Genomic DNA, 21,572 nt, shown 5'->3' with positions numbered 1-21,572 from the left:
GAAATGTTCCATCACGGGGAGACACTGGGCCTCATTACGAGTATGGCGGTAGGGGGTTAAAGGCACCGGTAAGGATGCCGGTGCTGTTAACCCCGCATTCCGAGGTCCCTTAGCGGGTCCCACTAGGGCCGGCTGGTTTTACCAGCCGCCCTTAGCGGGACCTACTAAGGGACCAGGGAGCTAATAATAGCGGGCCCGTTATTAGCTCTTTCCCCATTCCCATTGAGCCCAATGGGGGCTCGAATGGGAATTCGGGAATGGTTTTCAGAATGGGGACTTACCGGGTCCTCCAAGGTTGGAATGACCCGGTAAGCACCCATTCCGACTACCCTGACACTGGTTTGGCTACCTCCAAACTCGTAATGAGGCCCACTGTGTTGGGACTAAGCACCGCCTGGCTGATCCAATTGCAAACAATGATTGGCTGCTTGCTCCTAATCCTTATGATTGACCAGAAGCTGAATAACAGCTTGGGCTTCCAATCATAAGCAGGAACAAGCAGCCAATCATTGTCTTTGTAAAGTGGAGTGCGTCATACTTCCCTTCCTTCAGACGATCCTCTTCTGCTCCGTCACCATCTTGGAGCGCTGAGCCCTGCATGCCTCGTCTTCCATCGAGATTCGAGTTCCTGCTACTTTAGATACGAAATAATATTCCTGTGCTTCGGTTTATGTCACCTTTCAGCCCAGAATCACCCCACAAGACCGCACATCCCATTTAACCTGCTTGGAGCACCTGTTCGTTTTTGTAATCCCTCTGGCAAGGGGGCTAGGTGTGCAGCTGGCAAGAAGGGTGTTTAAAAAGCACAATAAAAATATACTTGCGAGTTTGGTGCGGCAAATGCCATGATCTTTTGTAACTTCGTTCTCTCGGGCTGGTTCACGATGCGTGCAGCACTGCCCTGTCACCCTGGTGTCACTGGCAGGTAGCGAAAGATGGTGAGGGATGCCCCTTCAGCTTTCTTAATCTCAGGAAGTGTGGCGAGGAGAGCGAGCAACAGATGCAGTGCATTATTGCAGTTCTGATAACTCCATCTCTCTTGGCCTACTCACTGCATCCTCTTGCATTCTGGTACTTGTAGTCACGCTATCAATATTGGCATCATGGGTGCCACATCTTTCTACAGACCTCTGCTATGCATGTCAGGTGCAAGTCCAGTCCTGGCTTTTTAGTTGCAATGAGTGTGCCAAGTCCTGCATTTACAAAGGAGAAAGCAACACAAGACGAAAACAGGACTCACACTAATTATGCTACAACTTTGAATCTCTAAACCCTGCGTTCAGGGCTGTCAAGTGGAATTACTGTGTGTTCTGGATTTTTTTTCCCCTAGGGCGAGTACTGTGACCAATCAAAACTGCAGAGCACAACTTCCATTATTTGCTCAAAAGTGGTTCTTACTGAATCACTATAAGACAAGTTTAAAATTATGGACATTCTTACGTTCCCACAATGCTCTTTGCTTTTATGCAAATCACCAGGATTGGGTTTAAGAAGAGAATCTGTACTGTGTGACCTGGGGCCATGCTCCTCAGTCTCGCCCCTCCTTCCCACGGCCACGCCCCTCCAAGGATGAGAGGGTTCCCCTAATAAATGTCAACCATTTCCAGCCCTGCATTGATATGATAGATTATTTATAACACGTTTAACGGAGATCGAACTTGTGTTGCTCCATGTCATCTTGCTTCCAAGGCGAGTACCTTACACCTGAGCTATCCTCCCGAGACACGAATGCGAAAGCCTTTTGAATGGTAAAGTCCCATTCAAAAACGCTTTATAAATCAGGCCCAAAGCGTTTAGTGAGAGGACTTGGCCGTGCATTTGAGAATGAGTTTGATCTTTCTATCCTGCACCATATGGAAGCACTTTAAAGGGGCTGCGGCTGCTGATTGGCCTGCCAATCAACCTGGAAGTGTATGGAGCGTGCGTTTGCTGTAAGAAACGGCGAGCAGTGAACGGAAGCGCCGAGTGGCTAATGCGAAAGCCAGGCCGCTGGGCCCCCGGAATTCAACGGGACTAAGCTGTCCCTGCGGTTTCCAGGCACAATCCGCGTGGCAGATGTCCACGTCCGTGCCTACACGCTGCTTCCTGTTTCACAAAAAGTGTTGTTTATCCTTATCCGGCGCTTGTCTGGGACTGTGAAAGCCATTGATGGGGCGGGAGTGTACGACTGGACGACCGCATATTCGCGGAGACGCAATCCAAGCCAGGCTGCACGCCTAAGGACAGGAACATTAATACAATGCCCAGGACAGGAGTGCCACGGCGGGGCCTGCCTGCGCACGTGGACGAGAAGCTTTTGTGATCCTTTCAGCCATCACTTAAGAGGGATTCTGTTTATTTCGTTAACAGTCAGCCCCGCAATCCCTTCAACACTTTCCTGCTCACCCACCTAAATGAAGCACTAAATGTCACCACAGCCAGGCAAAGGCATAGCAGGGCTGGCACTACCACTGTAGTGTGCTGTCGTGATTGCTGCTGCAGAGTAAATGCTCTCATGCCAAATGCTACTCGGGGGGCCCGAGGGGCCTGTAGCCCCGGGTCTTTTGGTTGTAGGCCCGGATAGATCTCAGGCACTGCAACCAAAAGCCTATAGCTAGCCCCGAATCCTGATATTAGCTTAGCACCTGATCTTTTCCAGACCTAGCAACACCCCTGCACAAAGCTGGCGGCTTCAAGGTGCCTTTAAATGGCATTCACCATTTTGTCTCTTGTCTTCTATTAATAATAATCTCAGGTTTGCATATAGCGATTCATGGATTATTCCTCTAGCTTCTATCAGCCGTAATACTATGTTATTATTACCCAATGCAATTCTACTCACTGATCTTGTAATTATATTAGTATTTCGAGCTGGAGGACGGAGTTCAGGTTTCCAGAGTGAGTCCTTAGCGTGCTGAGCTATCTTGCCAGCTCTTAGCCGCCGATCTCAGTTAAGCTGTTCTTTGCAATATGATTTTAATTGGTTTCATAATAACTCCGTGGGGGTGTGATTTGCATAAACAATTGCTGTGCACAATTTCTCTATTACAAGCAAGGGGTTGACTGGCCGGTTATAATGTACCAATATACAGAGGGGTTTGTCAACACGCGCATATGCCACTTTGCGGCTACTTCTCAGCACAGTCATGGGAAGAGTGACGTCAGAAATCACCTACAATAACTTCCTACAAGCAAGACAGATTCAACTCAGGGTGCTCGCCAGTTTGCTGGGTCCTCATCTGGGGGGTTGGACATAGGGGTTGCATGGAAGCACAAACTATAAAGAGGGTAAATTAAAACTTAGGGCATATTGAGTCTGTTTCACCGGGGCACCGGAAGGTTGGAGTTACCGCGGAGGACACCCAGACCTCTTCTGTTCATGCAGACTGTCAGACACAGGAGTGGCTGTTTATCACCCTCCTCCCGGGCTGTTTATCACCCTCCCTGGAAAGGAGGGAATGGGAAGAACAAGGCACCAGTGGGAACTGGGTGTGGTTTAAAAGCCCCGGAGATGGGTACTTAGTATGGGTTAAGAAGGCAAGACCGCCAAGGGGAGTCTGGGACGAGGAAGCAGGGCAAAGGACAAGACCCCATGGGAATTAAGGGATCGGGTAAGAGGTCAAGCCACTGGGCGAAAGGAATGTTGGGAGTGATGGCGTAAGAGGTCAAGGAACCTGATGAAAGGAGTAACTGCGTATGGGGACAATAAACCTGGGGAAGGTAGGAATGACATCCGAGGTCAAGACACCTGGGGAAAGTAGCATTGCTTAAGAGGTCAAGACACCTGGGGAAATTAACATTGCGTAAGAGGTCAAGACACCTGGGGAAATTAGCATTGTGTAAGAGATCAAGACACCTGGGGAAATTAGCATTGCGTAAGAGGTCAAGACAGCTGGGGAAAGTAGCATTGTGTAAGAGATCAAGACACCTGGGGAAATTAGCATTGCGTAAGAGGTCAAGAAACCTGGGGAAATTAGCATTGTTCAAGAGGTCAAGACACCTGGGGAAAGCAGGATTGTGTAAGAGGTCAAGACACCTGGGGAAATTAGCATTGTTCAAGGGGTCAAAACACCTTGGGAAATTAGGATTGTGTAAGAGGTCAAGACACCTGGAGAAATTAGCATTGTGTAAGAGAACAAGACACATGGGGAAATTAGCATTGTGTAAGAGGTCAAGACACCTGGGGAAATTAGCATTGTTCAAGAGGTCAAAACACCTGGAGAAATTAGTATTGCGCAAGAGACCAAGACAACTGGGGAAAATAGCATTGTGTAAGAGGTCAAGACACCTAGGGAAATTAGCATTGTGTAAGAAGTCAAGACACCTGGGGAAATTAGCATTGCGCAAGAGGTGAAGACACCTGGAGAAATCAGCATTGTGTAAGAGGTCAAGACACCTGGGTTCAAGTCAAGGGAACATGCGGGGGGACGTGTTCCGCCCCCTTTTTTCAGGAGTCCCCCCACTTTTTACAGAGGGCATCCGAATGTTGCCTTGCACAGTGGACCAGCCCTTCCATTGTCTTTCATCAACCTGAGCACAGTTTCAGAGGTTTCTTTTTACTTCACGCACTGCCAACACAGCCTTATCCTCAAACTCTCCTACCTATGGAAGCCATACCTGTTTGCGTTCTATTTCATGCCTGCGAGTCCACTGCCAATGGGAGATGGGGCTGCTCGGTGCCTGTGTGGGTCTAGGCCTTCGCTTAACTGATAATTAAAGCAATGGTGGCAGCCATTTTGACCTTCTGAAGGCGGCAAGGAAACACAGGGCTGCTGTTATTGCCCAACTCCTAAATCCAATAAAAGGCAATTACCCTCAAGATGACACAGCTCCCGCCTTAGGCGGCAGCCACTTCACTTTGTTAACCCATGAGGATAAAGAGCACGGCCCCCTGTCTGCTCCAGAACCGGGGCTTTAAATCCTCAGACAGGAAACACCAGAATTCTGTCTTAGATATCAGATTAAGAGGTTTTCAGAAATGATGTCTGCCTGCTTAGGAATCAGATCTCATCTTCCTTTTAGCATTGAGTTTATTGTATTTAAGTGTGTTCTTTTTGGCGTTTTAGACGTCATGCAGGTCAATGATCTAAAAAGGGCTGTGCTGCTCAGTTAAACACAGAGCGAGGCTTTCATGAATTCACTGCAATATAACTGTGCGTTTTGATGGCTGCCTTTCTGGTTAAAGCAGGGTTGTCTAACTCCACGGCTTGAGGGCCGGGAACCTTACATTTAGAATCAGTGTATGCAAATTTATCTCATGAATATTAATGCAGGGAATCCTGAAACGTGGACATGTTTCCAGCTCTCGAGGCATGTATTTGGACAGCCCTGCGTTAAAGTATTTGAATGGTGTACCATGTGCCCATCTGCCAAGGACCTATCCAAACCTATACCCAGTTTCACTGCTCACAAGCAAGTGCAACTGCATCTGGACTTCTGGTGATATCCATGTTTTGCCACCAACCCATGCCAACAACAAATAGAAGTTAATTTGACCTCATTAAACTTGGTCCAATAAATTATGAGTATTCACCATGCAGAATTACTTTTAATATCACAATCTAATATGGCTGCCAGAAAATAGAATCACTTCTTCCTGAAAAATTCAAAGTGTGCTCTCTATTTAGTATGTGCACATGTGATGGCATGATGCTAAACATAATAGCATGAAGGAGTCACAGTTGCAATCAGTGAATGCTTGCATCAGTGAAGCTAGGGAGAGCGGGTGCTGGGCCTTCAACTGTAGCCAAACATGTGACATTGGTGCTTCTGAAACACTGCTTCTCTAAATAACTAATGTCCTGAGTCCTGGGTATTAGCAGTAATGTATGTAAATATGTCCTATGTAAAGTGCTTTAGATCAAAGCGCTATATACGAAACAAATTATTATTATTATTATTATTATTATTATTATTATTATTATGTGCCAGAATAGAATTCAAAGCCTTATGTGTGGGTTATAGATCGCTTCATCAGGTGGGGACACACATTCATAGGAATGAGTGTGCCCATCTTCAATGTTCCCAAAATCTTAGATATTCAAATGATCGTACGTTGGCTTTACCCAGTTCACAAGAGAGATATCAGGAAGGCCATGCCTTTTCAGTGCAAGTCACAGCACTCTGGAACCAGTTTACCAGAAACGTTTGCCATATGAGTAGTTATCTAACATTTTGTAAACAATCTTAAAACCCATCTTTTTAGACAGTTATTTTAACGACTAAGCAATCAGATTTTTTAGCTGCCTAAACTTCACACAGGTCAGATTGGGGTTGAATAATATTACATTTACAAGAAACATTGTCTATTCCAGGGGTCAAGTCCTAAAGATTTAAGTGGGGGGACTCATCAACAAACGCAATGGGATATGACGTCGCCAGGAATTAGCATATCAAGGGGAAATATGCACATTTAATTAAATTGCCTTTGCATAACCACCCATAATTGTTTTTTTTTATTTGATTTTTTATTGTGTTAACTGAATTTCAGTTTTTACAAAGTCTTGTTTCCACTATTGTCTTATGTATGTTTTCCATTTAAAGTTTTCCAGATGAAGTGACTTGGGCTAAGTCCTTTACGGTTGCGTTTGTTGGGAAAGAGAGCCCAGGTTCAAACTATGCAGGAAGTTTACCAACACAATGACTGGTCTTCGACTTAGCCCATTCCTCAAGAAAGACCACCAGTAGTCTTCGTCCATTCTTGAAAATTTGGAGTACAAATGACCTAGGTGAATTTCTCTTTTGCCAGTGGTACCAGGACAGTGGAGGATCAGATGTTTTAAGCTTTCCTTCGTGTCTTGGTCCAAACAAAAGCAGCAGGAATCCGTCCTAGATTTACCTCGGATTCTCAAGACCTTGTTTGTTTTTAAAATGTTCAATCTGGCTCGCAAGAACGTCGAACGAAAGGTCTTGTTAGGAAACTTCAATAGGTAACTGATGGGCTCATTTATTTTTTGAGCGAAGGGCGGAAGGTGGGCCGCAGCTTTAAAGTTCAGTGCTTTCAGCTGTGTGTCACACCAGTCATTTTCTTTCAGTTTTTTTGCCATCTTTGTTGGATTAAATGCAAGCTCCTCCTCCGTACTTCCTATGGTTTTTAGAAGAGTTTGGCTTTTATGTATCCAGGCTTTGAGCGTTTTGTTGTGACCTTTCTCGATTTCTTCTTGAATTAATACATAGATTTTTTCTTTAGATAGTCTCACTTCCCTGTAAAACATCAGGCTGTTGAGGGATAACGTGCCTTCAAGTGAGATTAAACCAAGTTCTCTTCTTATAAGGATCGATGGCGTGGAGATTGGAAGTCGAAGTACTTTTTTCCAAAGGAAACCTTCCAACTTAGGCCAAATTGAATCTGGAATATTTGGCATGGCTGCCACACCGTAAGAGAGCGCAGGGACCGCTTTCATCCTGTAAACGTTTATTGCAGCCTTGACTGAAAAACGACCAAATGTTTTGTCCATGATGATTAGTTGGTTGGTTCAGGTTTTATTTTTTTGGAACAAGAAATCTTGCATTGGTTATTCGTTCTTCTTGTTACTAAACATGGTGCCCAAATATCTGAATGTTTCAACTTCTTCGAGACGTGCATTGTTGAAGAACCATGCCTTTGATGTTTTTCTTTTAGCCGCTTTTATTAGGCACATCACTTTTGTTTTCAGGCTATTACTTTCCAGATCATTCTCTTTTAGATATTCGTTCAAATTGTCCAATTTTCTCTGGAGCCCTATCATTGTTTGATCAATCAGAATAATGTCATCTGCGTAAAGCAGCCTACTGATCTTTTCGGAGCCCAGAGAAGGTGGGAAGGCTTTTACATTTCTTTCGGATTGTTGATAATCGCCCGTATAGGCGTTATACAGTGCCGGTGCCAAGGGGCATCCTTGTTTTACTCCGCAGCTTGTACGAATTGATGAAGAGAGTAGACCTGTGCCATTCAGTCGAACTCTCATTGATGTTTCAGAATAGAGGTCTTGTATTGGATCTAGCATAGCGGGGGCACATTTCCAGTTGGTGAGTTTGCTCCATAGCTTCACTCTATTTACTTTGTCAAACGCTTTGGACAAGTCGATGAAAGCCAGACAAAGAGGGGGACCCCCTTCCTGTACTCTTGCCTTGAGGATGTTAAGAGTAAATATATTAGCCATGGTGCTTAGATTTTTCCTAAAACCCTTTTGGAAGTTGTCCCACCCCTCTGAAGATGCCACCCACGTCTTAAAGCTGTCAAGGAGGAAAGGGCCAAAGAGTTTCCCGATGCAATCAAGGAGTGCTATTGGTTGATAGTTGTTTGGATCGCTTTTATATCCTGATTTGTAAATTGGCACAACGTTAGCTGTCTTCCAGGACAATGGAATGGATCTGGATGCCCTGCAGGATTTGGAAATTTCCGCTATCAGGATGGACCAACTGGCAGGGTCAGATTTTAAGTCCATGTTTGACAAGCCATCTGGCCCAGGTGCTCGAGATGATTTTAGTTTTTTGATTTTGGATTCGATGCAAGCTGGATCGAGTTCGATGTCCCAGTGTGTACTTCGATCTTTGTAGAGTTCAGTCTTTTTTGAAGATGGATCGAAAAGAGCTGAAAAGTGGGAAATCCAAGTTTCTTCAGGGACACTAGATGTTAAAGTATCTTCACTTAGTGCTCCTTTTTAAGCAATCAGTGACCAGAACGCCTTCGTTTGTTTCCCACTTAATACTCTCAGCATTTGCTCAGAATCATCTTGGTAGAGCTGGAGTTTGAAGTCTTTTAACCAGTTCTTGTAACTATTGGTTGCAATCCGAGCTAGTTCCCTTTTTATGATGGAAGGGAAATGTCTGGCTTTTCTATGGGATCGTCTCATTGTGAGTCTTTTATCTCTGAGTGTCGGATTGTTATAGTGGTTGGTCTTCACTTTCATAGGGCTACCCAGATTTGGTACCTGGTATGGCTGTAATAGTGGACAATAGTCCGTAAGGCTGGATGAAGCTTTTGAATTTCCCGAAACTTTGGCTTGACAGTAATTTGTTGTTAATGTCGTGATGGTTGAGTTTAACCACCCATAATAAGCAGGACAAATGTCATCTGCCTTTCATAAAATCAACACACACACACAACCAAGACAGGATATTTTCTTCTAATATTGTTTTTGAAAACATTAAAATGTGTGCATGTTTTAAACTCCAAGAACCAATACCAATGTTTTCCCTTGAGCATGTAGCACAGAAATGGGATATTTCACCTTTAGTTGTTTGTTATTTTGATCAGGTCAGGTGAAATATCCGGCCTGCAAACCTGACGACTGCAGTTTGATCCCAGAGGTCTGCTTTAATTCATAAATTCAGAGAGGACATCCAATGTTTCTCTTTTAGCTGGGGGGCGACTAAGTCCACCCTCTGAATTAAGCCCGCATGTACCCTTGACTTGCGCCATGGTTCACTCTCTGCTGCAGTTCTCACATTTTACGAGACTATCTACTGCCTTTCTGACTTTGCGCTCTGTAGAAAATTGGTAATAAGTAATCGCAGGGGGTGCCCTTCATGCCTTCTCCCCCTTGTGTGGAAAGCAATCTTCAGTCTGGGGCTTGGGGTCCCCCAGATGGTCTCTACACTGCCACACTGTTCCATCTGTGGTAGTGAAGAAGGAAGTGTGGGCCCTTGTTGAGACATCGTGTACATGGAGCATCACAGCAGTAGGACGAGGTAAGAGCAACATCTGGGCTCGTGTTCTATCAGGGCTTGTGCAGGAAATCATGGCATGCAGCAGACGCCAACGTGTCTGTGTACAATGGGAATTCCACTGCAGGCAGAGCCATCCGTAGGATTTGCAGACCCTGGGCTTCGAAAGATTTGTGGGTGTGTTGGAGTGCCATCTGAAAGGAAATTCTGTTCTGAAAGAGAGGTCTGTGACTCAGACCCCACTTTCATAAAATGCTCTGTGCCAAAATTATAGTCCAAACATGTGCCTATGCTGAGATAGTTTAGTGGCACTACCAGCATCCAGCCCCCAGCTCTGCAGTGGCACCATAGAGCCCAATGGTCTCTCAATAAATGGGGATTAACTCTGCCACTGCCACTTGTAATCAGTGGTTATTCCGCAGACCAAGTGGCAGAAACAGTAATTCCGTTGGCCATTGTTACAGTGGATTTATCGCCAGAATACCGCCCAACTCATGATATAGATTTGGTAGAGTTACTGTAGCAGGAACCCAGTGCATATACAGTGCTGTGGGTAAAGTTACACAAGGGTATATGGGCTTCATAACCCCAGCAATGGTAGTGTAGAGGATTCAACACTCAACTTCGAAGAAAGGGAGCTCTCCTGTGATCGGCATTCGAACTGCACCTTCGGTGCTTTATTAAATGAACTGTCATTTCCTAACACTGCCTACATATGGGCTGCACTTCAAACAAGGACAAAATACTCTAAACAGGTATAAAATAAAAAGCGGATTGTACATCTAAACCAAGCACCGGAGGCAGCAAGTGGTGAGAGTAAAACCAGGAAAAAATCTGGAGATTTGAAGATTTATGGTACAGGAGTTAAAAGAAATAATATGCCATACAGTTAAAGAATTACTCTACTGAGTTGTGAGACAGAGCAGCATAACACGAAAGGAAAAGAGTGCTGGTCATTTTGAGGGGGCTGAACTTTGGATGGTTTGACAGATACCGCTTTAGTCAGCGTTGGTCAGTGGACAGGAACTGGGCATGGGGTAAATGTAGGGTTAGGGCGTTTCTGCCACAGTAGATTTCATCGTGGTAGAAAACATGGAATTGTTTATAATAGAATTTGCTGCAAATACATATGGCGTGGGTTTAGGTGAATATTTAATGTAGGGGTGTTAAGGGGTGGCGGGCTGTGGGGGTCTCTCACCGCATATATTTGTGGCAAAATGTTTCAGTTAAAAAAAAGAATCAAGGATTTCTATTTCGATGAAAAACATGTGAAGAAATCACAAAGAACCTAAATGTACGAGTTCCAGCCTCAGCCAGTTCCCACAGTGGCCCAGGCTTTAAATACTGCAACGTGAGCCTTTATTTGCTATCTCTTGAAATGCCTGAAGCACAGAAGTAAACACATTGATTTTTGCAGTGACTTGAAATTCAAATTCGGGGAACACAGTTTCAAAGAGGGGCAGATGAGCAGCAGCTCGACATGCATTTAGGGAAAGTGGGCACATCCTGCAACGGTGCAGGAGTTGAGTACTCCATAAGCTGCAATATGAATAAGAGGTGAAGTAAACAATATATCTATGAGTGGATGCCTTTGTGAAATGGCTGAAACAGAAACTTAAATACAAAATAAAAAGAGAGATTCAGTGCTGAACCCAGAACTCTTGACGGTTCGCTTCGCCCGTTCAAGAGGTCTAACCTTTTAACCACCAATAATCTGGTTATGATGTGCACCAGAACACGTATGTGCCTGGCATTGTTTCACCTCTGTGCGGAATGGACATGGCATGCATGTTCAGTTGCTTTGTCCACTGTTAAAAGACAAGCAGACACCTAGTGGTGGACAATGGGGGGCATTAGAGGGTTGGCGGTATCCCGTCTGCAATACTGGCGGGTTACTGGCAAACCCACCTTACTGCTACTGGGTGCCCAATATCCTGGTGTTACTGGGATATTATGGGTGGCGGTAGCAACAGAAAGTTACCATTCCTTGGTGTCCCACAGGACTCCATGGAATGGGTTTGCTGCAATCACCGGCACTGGTAGTACCGGTGCTAGTGATTGCAGCAATTACTTGCCGGTAGAGGGCTGAACTTGCGTCAGGTCAGGCCTGCCGGAAGTTCACTGCTCATAACGGCAAAATCGGAGAGTGTAGGTTCGGTAAAAATTCCAGAGCCGGTATTAGCAGCATTTCTTCCAGAATCTTTACCCGATGGCACAATCGTAATGATGCCGAATGCCTACCATGGCTGTATCTGCCATTTCAGGGATATTTTGGGGCCAAAACAGTGGCCAACTGCATCAATAAAATGGCCTTTTCAGTCAACAAAAAAAGAGTAGTATGTCTCGAGGATGGTAAAGGAAACTGGACTCAGCCCATTCATTATGGAGTATACCTCGCACGATATCCATCATAGAAACACTGATGGCTTTCAGACCAGCAGTTTAGGCTCTCACCTACCACTGTCAGAAATGGAATCGTGGATTCAGGGATTAGCCCCACCTGCTCATGCACTGAACGCAACAGAGGACACCGGCATCATGTCGAGGCTCCAGAACAATGCATGCCATTTCCAAGTATTTTCTGGGTATCTGGTCATTGCATCTAATGCCATTCCATCGAATGCCATTCCATCAACTTTTTTCCATTTAAAAAATGTGCATCGAATTATTGTTTTTAGGGGGTAAAGGGTTAATTTTTGTTCAGGTGGATTGTAAAGGGTAAAAAACGGGTTTGTGAGGGGAGCCCTGAAAAAAAATAAAAAAAAAAATCCATTCGAGGCACATTTTTTCGATGGAAAAAATTCGATACAAATGCATTTATATGCAAGGAATTCGATGCAATGACCATGAATCATTTTCTGTGCATGCGGGAATGCCAACAAACACATTTGATAGGGTTGAGAAAGGGAGTGCATCTCAGCATGTGGAACCTCTCTGGCTTCCCACAGGGGGTGCATTGTCGCTCATGAAATGGGGGTGGCAGGGTCTGGAAGCGGGCTCTGATATTTTCTGTGCCATACGATTGGTTGAAGCTGGCACTATTCCTGTCCGCCATGCCATTTGATATCTGGACACTGGACATTGTAGGCCCGGTAGACTGTCTGCATTTTCCTTAGATTTCCCTTGTTGATTTCAATTACATAGTCCTCAACCCTCTGTGACTTCCCCTTTCTATTGTATCTTGCATTCCGCTACTTCACAGCGCTCCCTCGCTTTGGACATTGGTTTCCGCTTTTAAGTATTGGAGGCCAGAGTGTTTTCATTTTCTTTTGCAGTCTTCATTTGCCCATTTCATTTGAGGAATCCACTTACAGGTACTATTTCTCTCCTTACAAGATCCAAGCAAAACCCTCTGAGCCATGAAAGAAAGGAAAATGCTAGAGTGAATGCTTTTTAACCACTGGAAAGTCCTCTGGGTAGCATTCCAGTCTATTGCTTTTTACCTCGTATTTTTTATTTGAAAAGGAGGCCAGAGGCATTTAAATCTGTCTTGACCTCCCTCCCTCTAGGGGGCAGTCCAGCTTTAATTTCCTTGCCACCTTCCAGCTTCCTGTGAGCAAGTGTAGACAGTAAATAGAAGTGATAACTCATGTAGAAATACAATGCCCCAGACACATGGGCAAAAACTACTGCAATGGTATGAGTCGGCTGTACCGGCTCAATAGTTCAATATTATCACGCAGAGAAAGACGCGCGACGCGCTAGGAGTGTCGCACCCTGAACCACTCCGACAGCTCAATAGGGAATTGACACTGGAGGGTTTCATCTGTTTCTTCAAAAATAACTTGAGGCGGTTCAAATTGACTGAGTCCTCTTCTCAACTGTGGACATTTGGCATGCAAAGAGGAAAAGTGAGGCTTTCCCCGGCACATTGTTTCTTGGTCGCCAGGGGCATCAGTTTCTACCCCTGATGACTCACTTGTTACCATTGGTGATCCTATTGCGATTCCTCTAAACACGATCGGATTGAGGGTACGCAAGATCTCAGTTCACTTCCTAGCCTCAGCCATTTCCTAGGGAAGGGACAAGTCTCGGGAGGATAGCTCAGGGGCAACGCGCTCGTCCTGAAAGCAAGACTACGGGGAGCAAAGCAAGTTCAATCACTGGTCAGCGCTTAGAGACCTCTGGGTATGAGGTGCGTTATAAATAACCCATTACATTACATTACAAGAATTCCAACCTCCTATTTTCACTCTCACCACATCAGCTGTTTGTTATTAATGCAGTGCACACAGAAAGAGCCAAGCATCAAAGGAGAGGCCACCACCCCATAACTGAGTGCAGATGAGCAGAGGTGGGTGGTTTAGGCATGGTTGATTGGCATGTCTGGCCTTATTTATATCTAGGCATCAGGCAGAATTTCTAGAGCATTTGGGTCTGCATTTCACCTATCATGTCAGAAAGTGAAAGTGCAAGGGTGCCACTAAACCAAACATATGAGGCATTAAGTGGAATTGGAAGACATTCATGAGGAATTTGAGGCTGCACTTAGCATATTATGACAGCACCTGCACATGTGGTGCTGCATATTACATATGATAACGGTACCATGTACACAAGGCATTACTTGGCATGGGGCAACATTATTATAGACATGCAAAGCTCATTTGACATATGATCTAAGCAACTACACATGGGAGTAGGCATCTGAACGGTCATGTGTGTTAGCCCACAGCTGGCATTGGGGTGCATTGCAGGGGCATTTGAGGCTGTGCTTGACATATGACAAAAGCACCAGCACATGTGAGGCTGTACCTTACATGCGGTGCCCATGCAGCGCATATGAGGCATTAACTGGCGTTGGATGATATTACAGGGGAATCTTGCAGCTGCATTTGATAGGCATTGCAGTACAGACCACTGTCGTTTTCTGAGCAACGTTTGATCCAGAGACTCTCCACTTTTAGATGAGCACTCCTCTTATCATCGAGCCCCTACAAAAGCATATATATATATATATTTATATATTTGTTCTTTTAGGCATCGCGTTTCCCATGTCCTTCAGCAGGTAACAGCAAGAACTGATGGACAGGCACGTTAGCCGATTGCAGAATTAGGGGTTGACAGAGGTGGCAACTCCATGCCCTCTTTGTAGCTCCCAGGCCTACTTATCAACTGCTTCTGTGAGATATGTATGCAGTTTGCTACTTTTACACTTATTCTAGGGCATTTTCAGCTTCCTATGATTTCATCAAAGGCAAGGGCTGTCTGATGAATGGTGAAGCCATGTTCCATCCTACAATGTCACCAAGGAGTGAAAGACTGCGATTTCACTCGCCTACCGCTGAGATTTCTGTGTAATGATGTCAGCACACTATGAGGTTTTATCCTGTAATAGGCCTCTATGAAATGGCAAAACATAGAGCATGGAGCAGTATAAAGTACTAATTCCTCATAGGGTACCATCTTTGTTACATTCAAAATGGTTTGATATGGCCACTTTCCTCCCAGTGATAATCTGCTTCCTTCCCTCAGTGTCGAAGCAACATGAAAACCTTGCCTCTAAGACCAAACGATTTGCAAAGAGGTCTCTAAAGAATCTACATTGACCTGGTATAACTCATGGGAGGCCAACTCATAGGAGGCCAAACCATGGGAGGCCAGCTCATAGGAGGCCAACTCATGGTAGGCCAACTCATAGGAGACCAACTCATAGGAGGCCAACTCATAGGAGTCCACCTCATGGTAGGTCAACTCATGTTAGGTCAACTCATAGGAGACCAGCTCATGGGAGACCAACTCATAGGAGGCCAACTAATAGGAGGCCAACTCATGAGAGGCAAACTCATAGGAGGCAAACTCATGGGAGACCAACTCATAGGAGACCAACTCATAGGAGGCCAGCTTAAGGGAGGCCAACTCCTAGGAGGCCAACTCATAGGACGCCAACTCATGGTAGGCCAACTCATAGGAAGCCAATTCATGGGATGCCAACTAATAGGAGGCATACTCATAGGAGGCCAACTCATGGGATGCCAACTCATGGGAGGCCAACTAATAGGAGGCCAACTCATGTCAAACCAACTAATAGGAGGCCAACTCATGTCAAACCAACTCATAGGAGGCCAACTCATGGGAGGCCCATTCATAAGAGGCCAACTCATGGGAGGCCAACTCATGGGAGGCCAACTCATTGCTGCCGTTTCCCTGCATTTTTCACAGCATCTGAACTTAGCTCAGATGAACCCATTTAAATTTGAGAATGGAAATTGTGCCGCACTAGGGTGACCCTGGTACAACCTGATGCATGACCACCCACTATCCCCAAATGATCCAGATGTGTGCTGGGAATTTCCTGCCCCACATACATCCATGCAGTTCTATACAAAGAGAGCCCGACAACCCTTCCATGGGGGCAACAGCAATTGTGGCCTGATTCCTAGGATGTGGCAAGCACTGGAAGAAAGAAAGTTCTAATGGTTCCTTATCATCAATGGCTACAAGACCAACCAACATGCAGAAATCCTAGCAGGCAAAGGGACCTGGCCCTTGGCTAGCAACCTAACGTCACGGAGCCGAAGTGTCCCAGATGCAAGTTAGGAAATGCACATTGGTTTCCTTTCCATTTACTTAACTTAGAAAGTAAGAACTTATGTCATGTTGTGTTAGGTGTTGCGTAAAGCATCAGTGCCCCAGACAGCTTCTCAATGTAAGTGTGTGCACTTTGTAAGAGAATGATAGCTGGGATTGGCTGTCTTCAGTGTTATCAATGAATGGGGAGAGTGTGTTCTTCAGTGTGGCTTGCCAGTGATCTATCGCCTTTACATACACTTGATATCATGGGACCAGTAGTTCATGTGACATACATTGCACTGAAAACCTACATTTTCAGATGTGCCGGCCTGAATCCATTGAGAGACCTGTGAGCCATGCAGAGTCTAATATCTGACCATCATCGCTACCAGCACTCATGGACGGCTGCCAGGGCATTATAAAAAGGGCTTCATACTCCCCAGTTGCCCTCTCCTAAATTCTCTGCAGGCATTAGAATAGATATATGGACCTACCAAAATGGATGGAATGACCATCATCTGTAAAAAAGGATTACATTTCCAAAATCGGTTGAAGAGGATTCAGATGAGGCTACTGCATTGTGCTACAGTACCAAATTAAGTAGCCTCATCTAAAAGAAGGCAAAGGGTTGACCCCTTACAGTTGAATTGTACATACCATAATGTCTGACTTTGGGCACCTGCAGCACAACTGATGTGCCAACTTCCGACCCCAAAGATAAATGCATGAATATTGCTAAATTGTGATAATTGTTTGAAGTCCTTGATCTACACATGGAAATAATACAATTGTGTATGCTATATGTAAGTAGAATAAACCATTTGATGCAAGTCATACATGCAATAGCGCCACCCAGCAGCCATCATTGGAAGTACACCTCCAGGTCAGAGCAACATTAGCAAAGTATTGTTGGTATGCTAATTTGACCAAATGCAAGCCTTTAGCTCTTTACAATTGACTTTGGCTTGCAGGGCAGTGCTATTTTATACATTGCTTCTTCGACCCAAGACAGACAGTTCTCAAGAGAGAACTGCGTACTGGTTTAACACTTATTAGAGATTATCAGGGCAGTATAGTTGGTCTATATATGTATATTTGTATGTGCACTGTGAATTGAGTATTTGCATAATTATCCTTACTCAATATCTGCTGGTTGCAGCAGCCATTTTATCCTCTCATCCAAATCCTGTGTCTGTCTGAATCAGTATAAATGCTTCAATATTACACACATTTTAATGTTAGGGGCATGCTGTGAGGAATTAAATGAACACTAAGTTCTGCGTGCATTATGTACTTAGTTAATCAAGCATACAACCATTTTATCTCAGACATATTTGTCAACTATAAATTCCTTTACATTTTATGCAAAGCAGGATGGAATCCGCACTGGCGCTATTTGTACCCTTCCTCTTTTTAATAGAAGTATTTCCAAACACTACAACATGAGTGTACCAGGCTTTCAATCTTGGAATGATAACATAGTTGTATGTCAGAAGTGTGAATTATACATTTACATGACACCCTGAGAAATTAGCAAAAAGTTTGAAACGCCTTCTTTTTCAACTTTGTCATTTCTTAACGCACTTTTACCCTACTGCTTCACCTTCCCTCTACCCTTTTCTTACACCCTTTTCTTATTTTTTTACCTTATTTTTTGATTTTTACTTACCGTCCCATAATAACTATATACATGTGTATAGACAGTATGGAAAGTCATCAGAATGGGGTCTGGTATTTTGATTAAAACAGTTCTGGGTTTTCTGATTGCAACCCTCATACACGTTTATCATAAAATAATTAACATGGCTATTCTAAGTTTTGATAATGTGGTTTGCTCAGTAAGACACATCAAATATTCTTATCATGACAAACATTGTTAGTGCAATTTGTTATTGTTATTGTGCCTCCCAAACCTCAGCCAGGGAGAGAGGTAGTTTGGCACAGCGACCCTAAGGCATCTTAGCATACAAATTACCTGCCCGTGTATCAAATAAGTAATAAAGAAAGCGAAACAGTCACCTCAAACAATTAGGCATGGAGGGGCAGCGAGAAAAATAAGCAGAAGAAGAGGATAAAAATTAAGTATATACAACTAAGTTTTTATTTGCTTCCCAAATGCATATAGACCACGTATCCAGTGCAATTCGACCGAGAAAGATGTTTCTTGCCCATAATCGTCACAGGCCGAGCCAGCGCTGTGAGCAGTGGAGTTGGCCACTATTCATTATGATATGATAGGCATTTGTAAAGCGCCTATACACAAGTGTTTCAAGGTGCGACGAGGCTAGGAAGGGGGAACAGAGGGCGAACAGAGACAATGATTTTACTAGGCCAAGTGACATTGAGATCATGCAAGTGCAGGTGAGGGGGAAGTGGAAAAGTGCCAGGGGAAAGGGGAGGGGGCAGTGCCGTACATGGGATCAAAACAATAAAGCCAGAAGGTGGCAGGTGCAAGGCTAAGTGAAGACAGCAGGTGTCCAAAAGTGCAGGTACGGATAAAGACCCAAGTGCAAGGGTTGCCGGGAGGCAGTGCGGGTGTGCAACTGGGCGGGCAGGGACCTGTGCCCGAGATCAGAGGGTAGCCAGGTGACCAGTGCAGTATCAGACAGGAAATCAGCAGGGGAGAGAAAGAGAGAAGGCAGAAGCAAAGAAGAAGGTCTTGAGGTGCTAGTTTTAGAAGTTTAACCAACTTCAGAAGGATGAAAGGCAGAGTTCTTCTTGTCCAGATTCAAACCTGGGTCCTGCAATTTACACATAGCTCTCTGCAGTAGGTGGCTTACTCTACTGAGATATCTTACTGCAGAGTTTATTGTACTTTCCGACTTAGGTTCCATTCACAGATGCACAGGACTCCATTTCCTCTTGCAAACCCTCTTAACCAGCCTCTCCGGTCCCCTAATTTTCTTCAAACCGTTCTCGCTCTTCCTGAACACATTTCAGTTAATTTGTGCACATTTATTCCCAAGAATCAGCCTGAACTTGCCTGAAGATTTACGGCTTTTAAAGGAGATTTGGGAGGATTCAGGCTGGAGAAAAATCTGTGGGAACCAGGATCCTACCCAAATCTCACTAGAAGATTTGCAGGAGTGAAGAGACACTGCTCTCTCGTTAAGCACAGCTAGGTAGATAGGAACTGCAGTTCAACAATGAAGATGCTTTACTCACGGTGTGCAGCAGCTTGAGGCGCTCCATGTAGCTGTGGAAAGAGATGGAACGGTATTAATGTGTGGCCACGGCTGGCAGATTCATCTCACTCTTGGCATTAGACGAGCCGTGCCCGGCTGGATACTCACACTCTCTCTGATGTCAGCAGCTCTTCGGCAATGATGTGTGCCCTGGACTGGCCTTCTTTCTGCAAAAGGAGAGAGAGAACACAATCCTGAACCTGGAGAAGATGCAATGGAGTGCCATGCAAGAAGAACCTCTGGCACTATACTGCCCAATGCCACCTCGGTGCCAAGATCAGTAGTTTTGGACTTTCATTTTACAATGAAAGCCTCATGAAATCCAGTCTGAATGCTTCAAGAACTTTTGTGACAGCGTGAAGCTCAATGCAGTGATTTGTAAAATGGAGTCCAGGGGCAGAAAGCCAAAGTACTAAACTAGTACTGATCCGAAACAAAAAAGTTGAAACAGGCACAGACTGACAGGTATATCTGACTGATCGGATTTGGACAAACAATAAATGTCTCTCATGGTCCTCTCAAAACAGGACGTTTTGGGGAAAATATGTTGAACGGTTAAAAAGTTATTAAGAAATCACGGGCCTACTCCAAGCGCATGATTTGCAAAAGAATTCTACAAAGGCGCAATCCCATTGAAAAACGCTTTGTAAATCAGGCCCTCTGTCTTTTTCCCATGGAGAAAAATGGGCTTCCATTGAACACCCATAGTAGGAAAACCATTGGACATATTTGCACCAAATAAGAAATACATTAGGCACAAAGCGGGCAGCTATTGCTTTTTTGGGTTTGCTATAAATCCGTCCAGTAGTTCTTTAAAAAAATCAAGGGAGAAGGGGTTGCCCCTGACACAAAACCACTTGCCTATATCTCCCACGGTGCATAGCAGGAACAGAAGCTTTCCAGAAAAAAAAAAAATCTTGTTTTCACGTCGACACAAGCTGTTTCCTCAATAAATTTGCAGTACGTTTGCAGTAGTTTCGTAGTACATTTACACAAGAATAAAGGGATGATCCCAAAATAGATCTCTTTTCAATATGTCTGCTAAAACTAGGCCTCATTACGAGTATGGAGGTGTGGGAAAAGGTAGAAGTAACAGAATTACTGCCACTTTTCCCACTCTTCCATGCTACGAGTATGGCCCTGGAGTGGGGTATTTACCTCCAGCATCATGCTGGAGGTAAATCCTCCCACTTCCGCAGAACAATTGGCAAAATCAGAAGAATTACCACGGCGGTAATTCTGCCAGCAGTACTTCCACCAAAATCCCCAATCGAATTCTACGGACTCCAAATGAATGGGGAATAACACTGCCACCACCACTAGAAATCGGCAGTAAATCCGCCTGACCAAGTGGCAGTAACGGTAATTCCGTGAGATGGTATTCCAGCAGATTTACCACCAGAAAACCACCCAACTCATAATGAAGCCCTTAAGTGTGTAATTTGGCAAAAAATAGTTTTGCCAAAAAAAAGTAAATGCATTCAGGAGTTCATTAACAATATTCTTTATATGCTGTTGTGTCCCCTGCTTGTAATTTTAAACATTTAAAAAATAGAGTTTAAGTGAAGAGTAAAACCAGGTGAAATTGTCTTTATGCTTTTTTCCCCGCTAGGTTTTGGAATAAATGTAATTACTGCATGCAAATTATGCACGTGGACGGCATGAACAATGGATTCTGATGGATGCCACAGGAGTCCATTGGATTAACACCTGCATAGAAATCCCATATATAGAAAAGTGTAGGAGGGGGAGAAAGGGGAGTTTCACATCAGCATAGAGTTGGGGAGGGGGAAGGAGGACCACACGTGCCGGTAGAGAGTTTGCGCTACGCCGGAGGGCAAGTTTTTGTCCAGGATTCCCACGGAAACGTTACATGACAGGCTCGGAAAAACAAATGCATCACGGGACCCTGCCAGTGGAGGAGATAGTAGGAGAGGGTCAGCGAGGATTTACACAGAGCGAGGAAAATGCGAGGGATCAAGAAAGCAGCAAGAGTGCACATGGGGAGTGGTAGTGGGGATGTCTGTGGTATTACCCATTGCCACCGTAAGCCGCAAACAAGGCATTACTGTGGAAAACATTACACAGAATGATTACTGCAGTAATGCAAGGCTCCATCATGCGACCTTCTTACCTCAGATCCCCCTTATATTGCCCAGTCCATGAGCTCTCAGCAGGGATATTCCATAGGTTCAAGCATGACATGATGCGTCACTTCCATGGGGGGGGGGTGAACGTCACTTCCCA

General features: G+C 44.6%; 1 protein-coding gene across 3 annotated transcripts in view; it reads right to left on the bottom strand.

Moving 5' to 3' along the window:
- The window catches only part of FGD5 (FYVE, RhoGEF and PH domain containing 5), a 640,152-nt gene that overhangs the window by 231,897 nt on the left and 386,683 nt on the right, over nucleotides 1-21,572 (bottom strand). For all 3 annotated transcript variants that reach the window (XM_069643415.1, XM_069643418.1, XM_069643416.1), the window contains exons 4-5: nucleotides 19,434-19,492; nucleotides 19,306-19,336 (exon numbers count right to left, since the gene is read on the bottom strand). In XM_069643415.1, coding sequence (XP_069499516.1) covers nucleotides 19,306-19,336; nucleotides 19,434-19,492 — 90 coding nt within the window. The remainder of the gene's footprint in view (nucleotides 1-19,305; nucleotides 19,337-19,433; nucleotides 19,493-21,572) is intronic.

The sequence above is a fragment of the Ambystoma mexicanum genome, chromosome 2p, assembly GCF_040938575.1.
Source record: "Ambystoma mexicanum isolate Mex_15411 chromosome 2p, UKY_AmexF1_1, whole genome shotgun sequence".
Lineage (NCBI taxonomy): Eukaryota > Metazoa > Chordata > Amphibia > Caudata > Ambystomatidae > Ambystoma > Ambystoma mexicanum.
The sequence above is the reverse complement of the archived record's forward strand: the minus strand, read 5'-3'. Positions and strand labels throughout refer to the sequence as shown.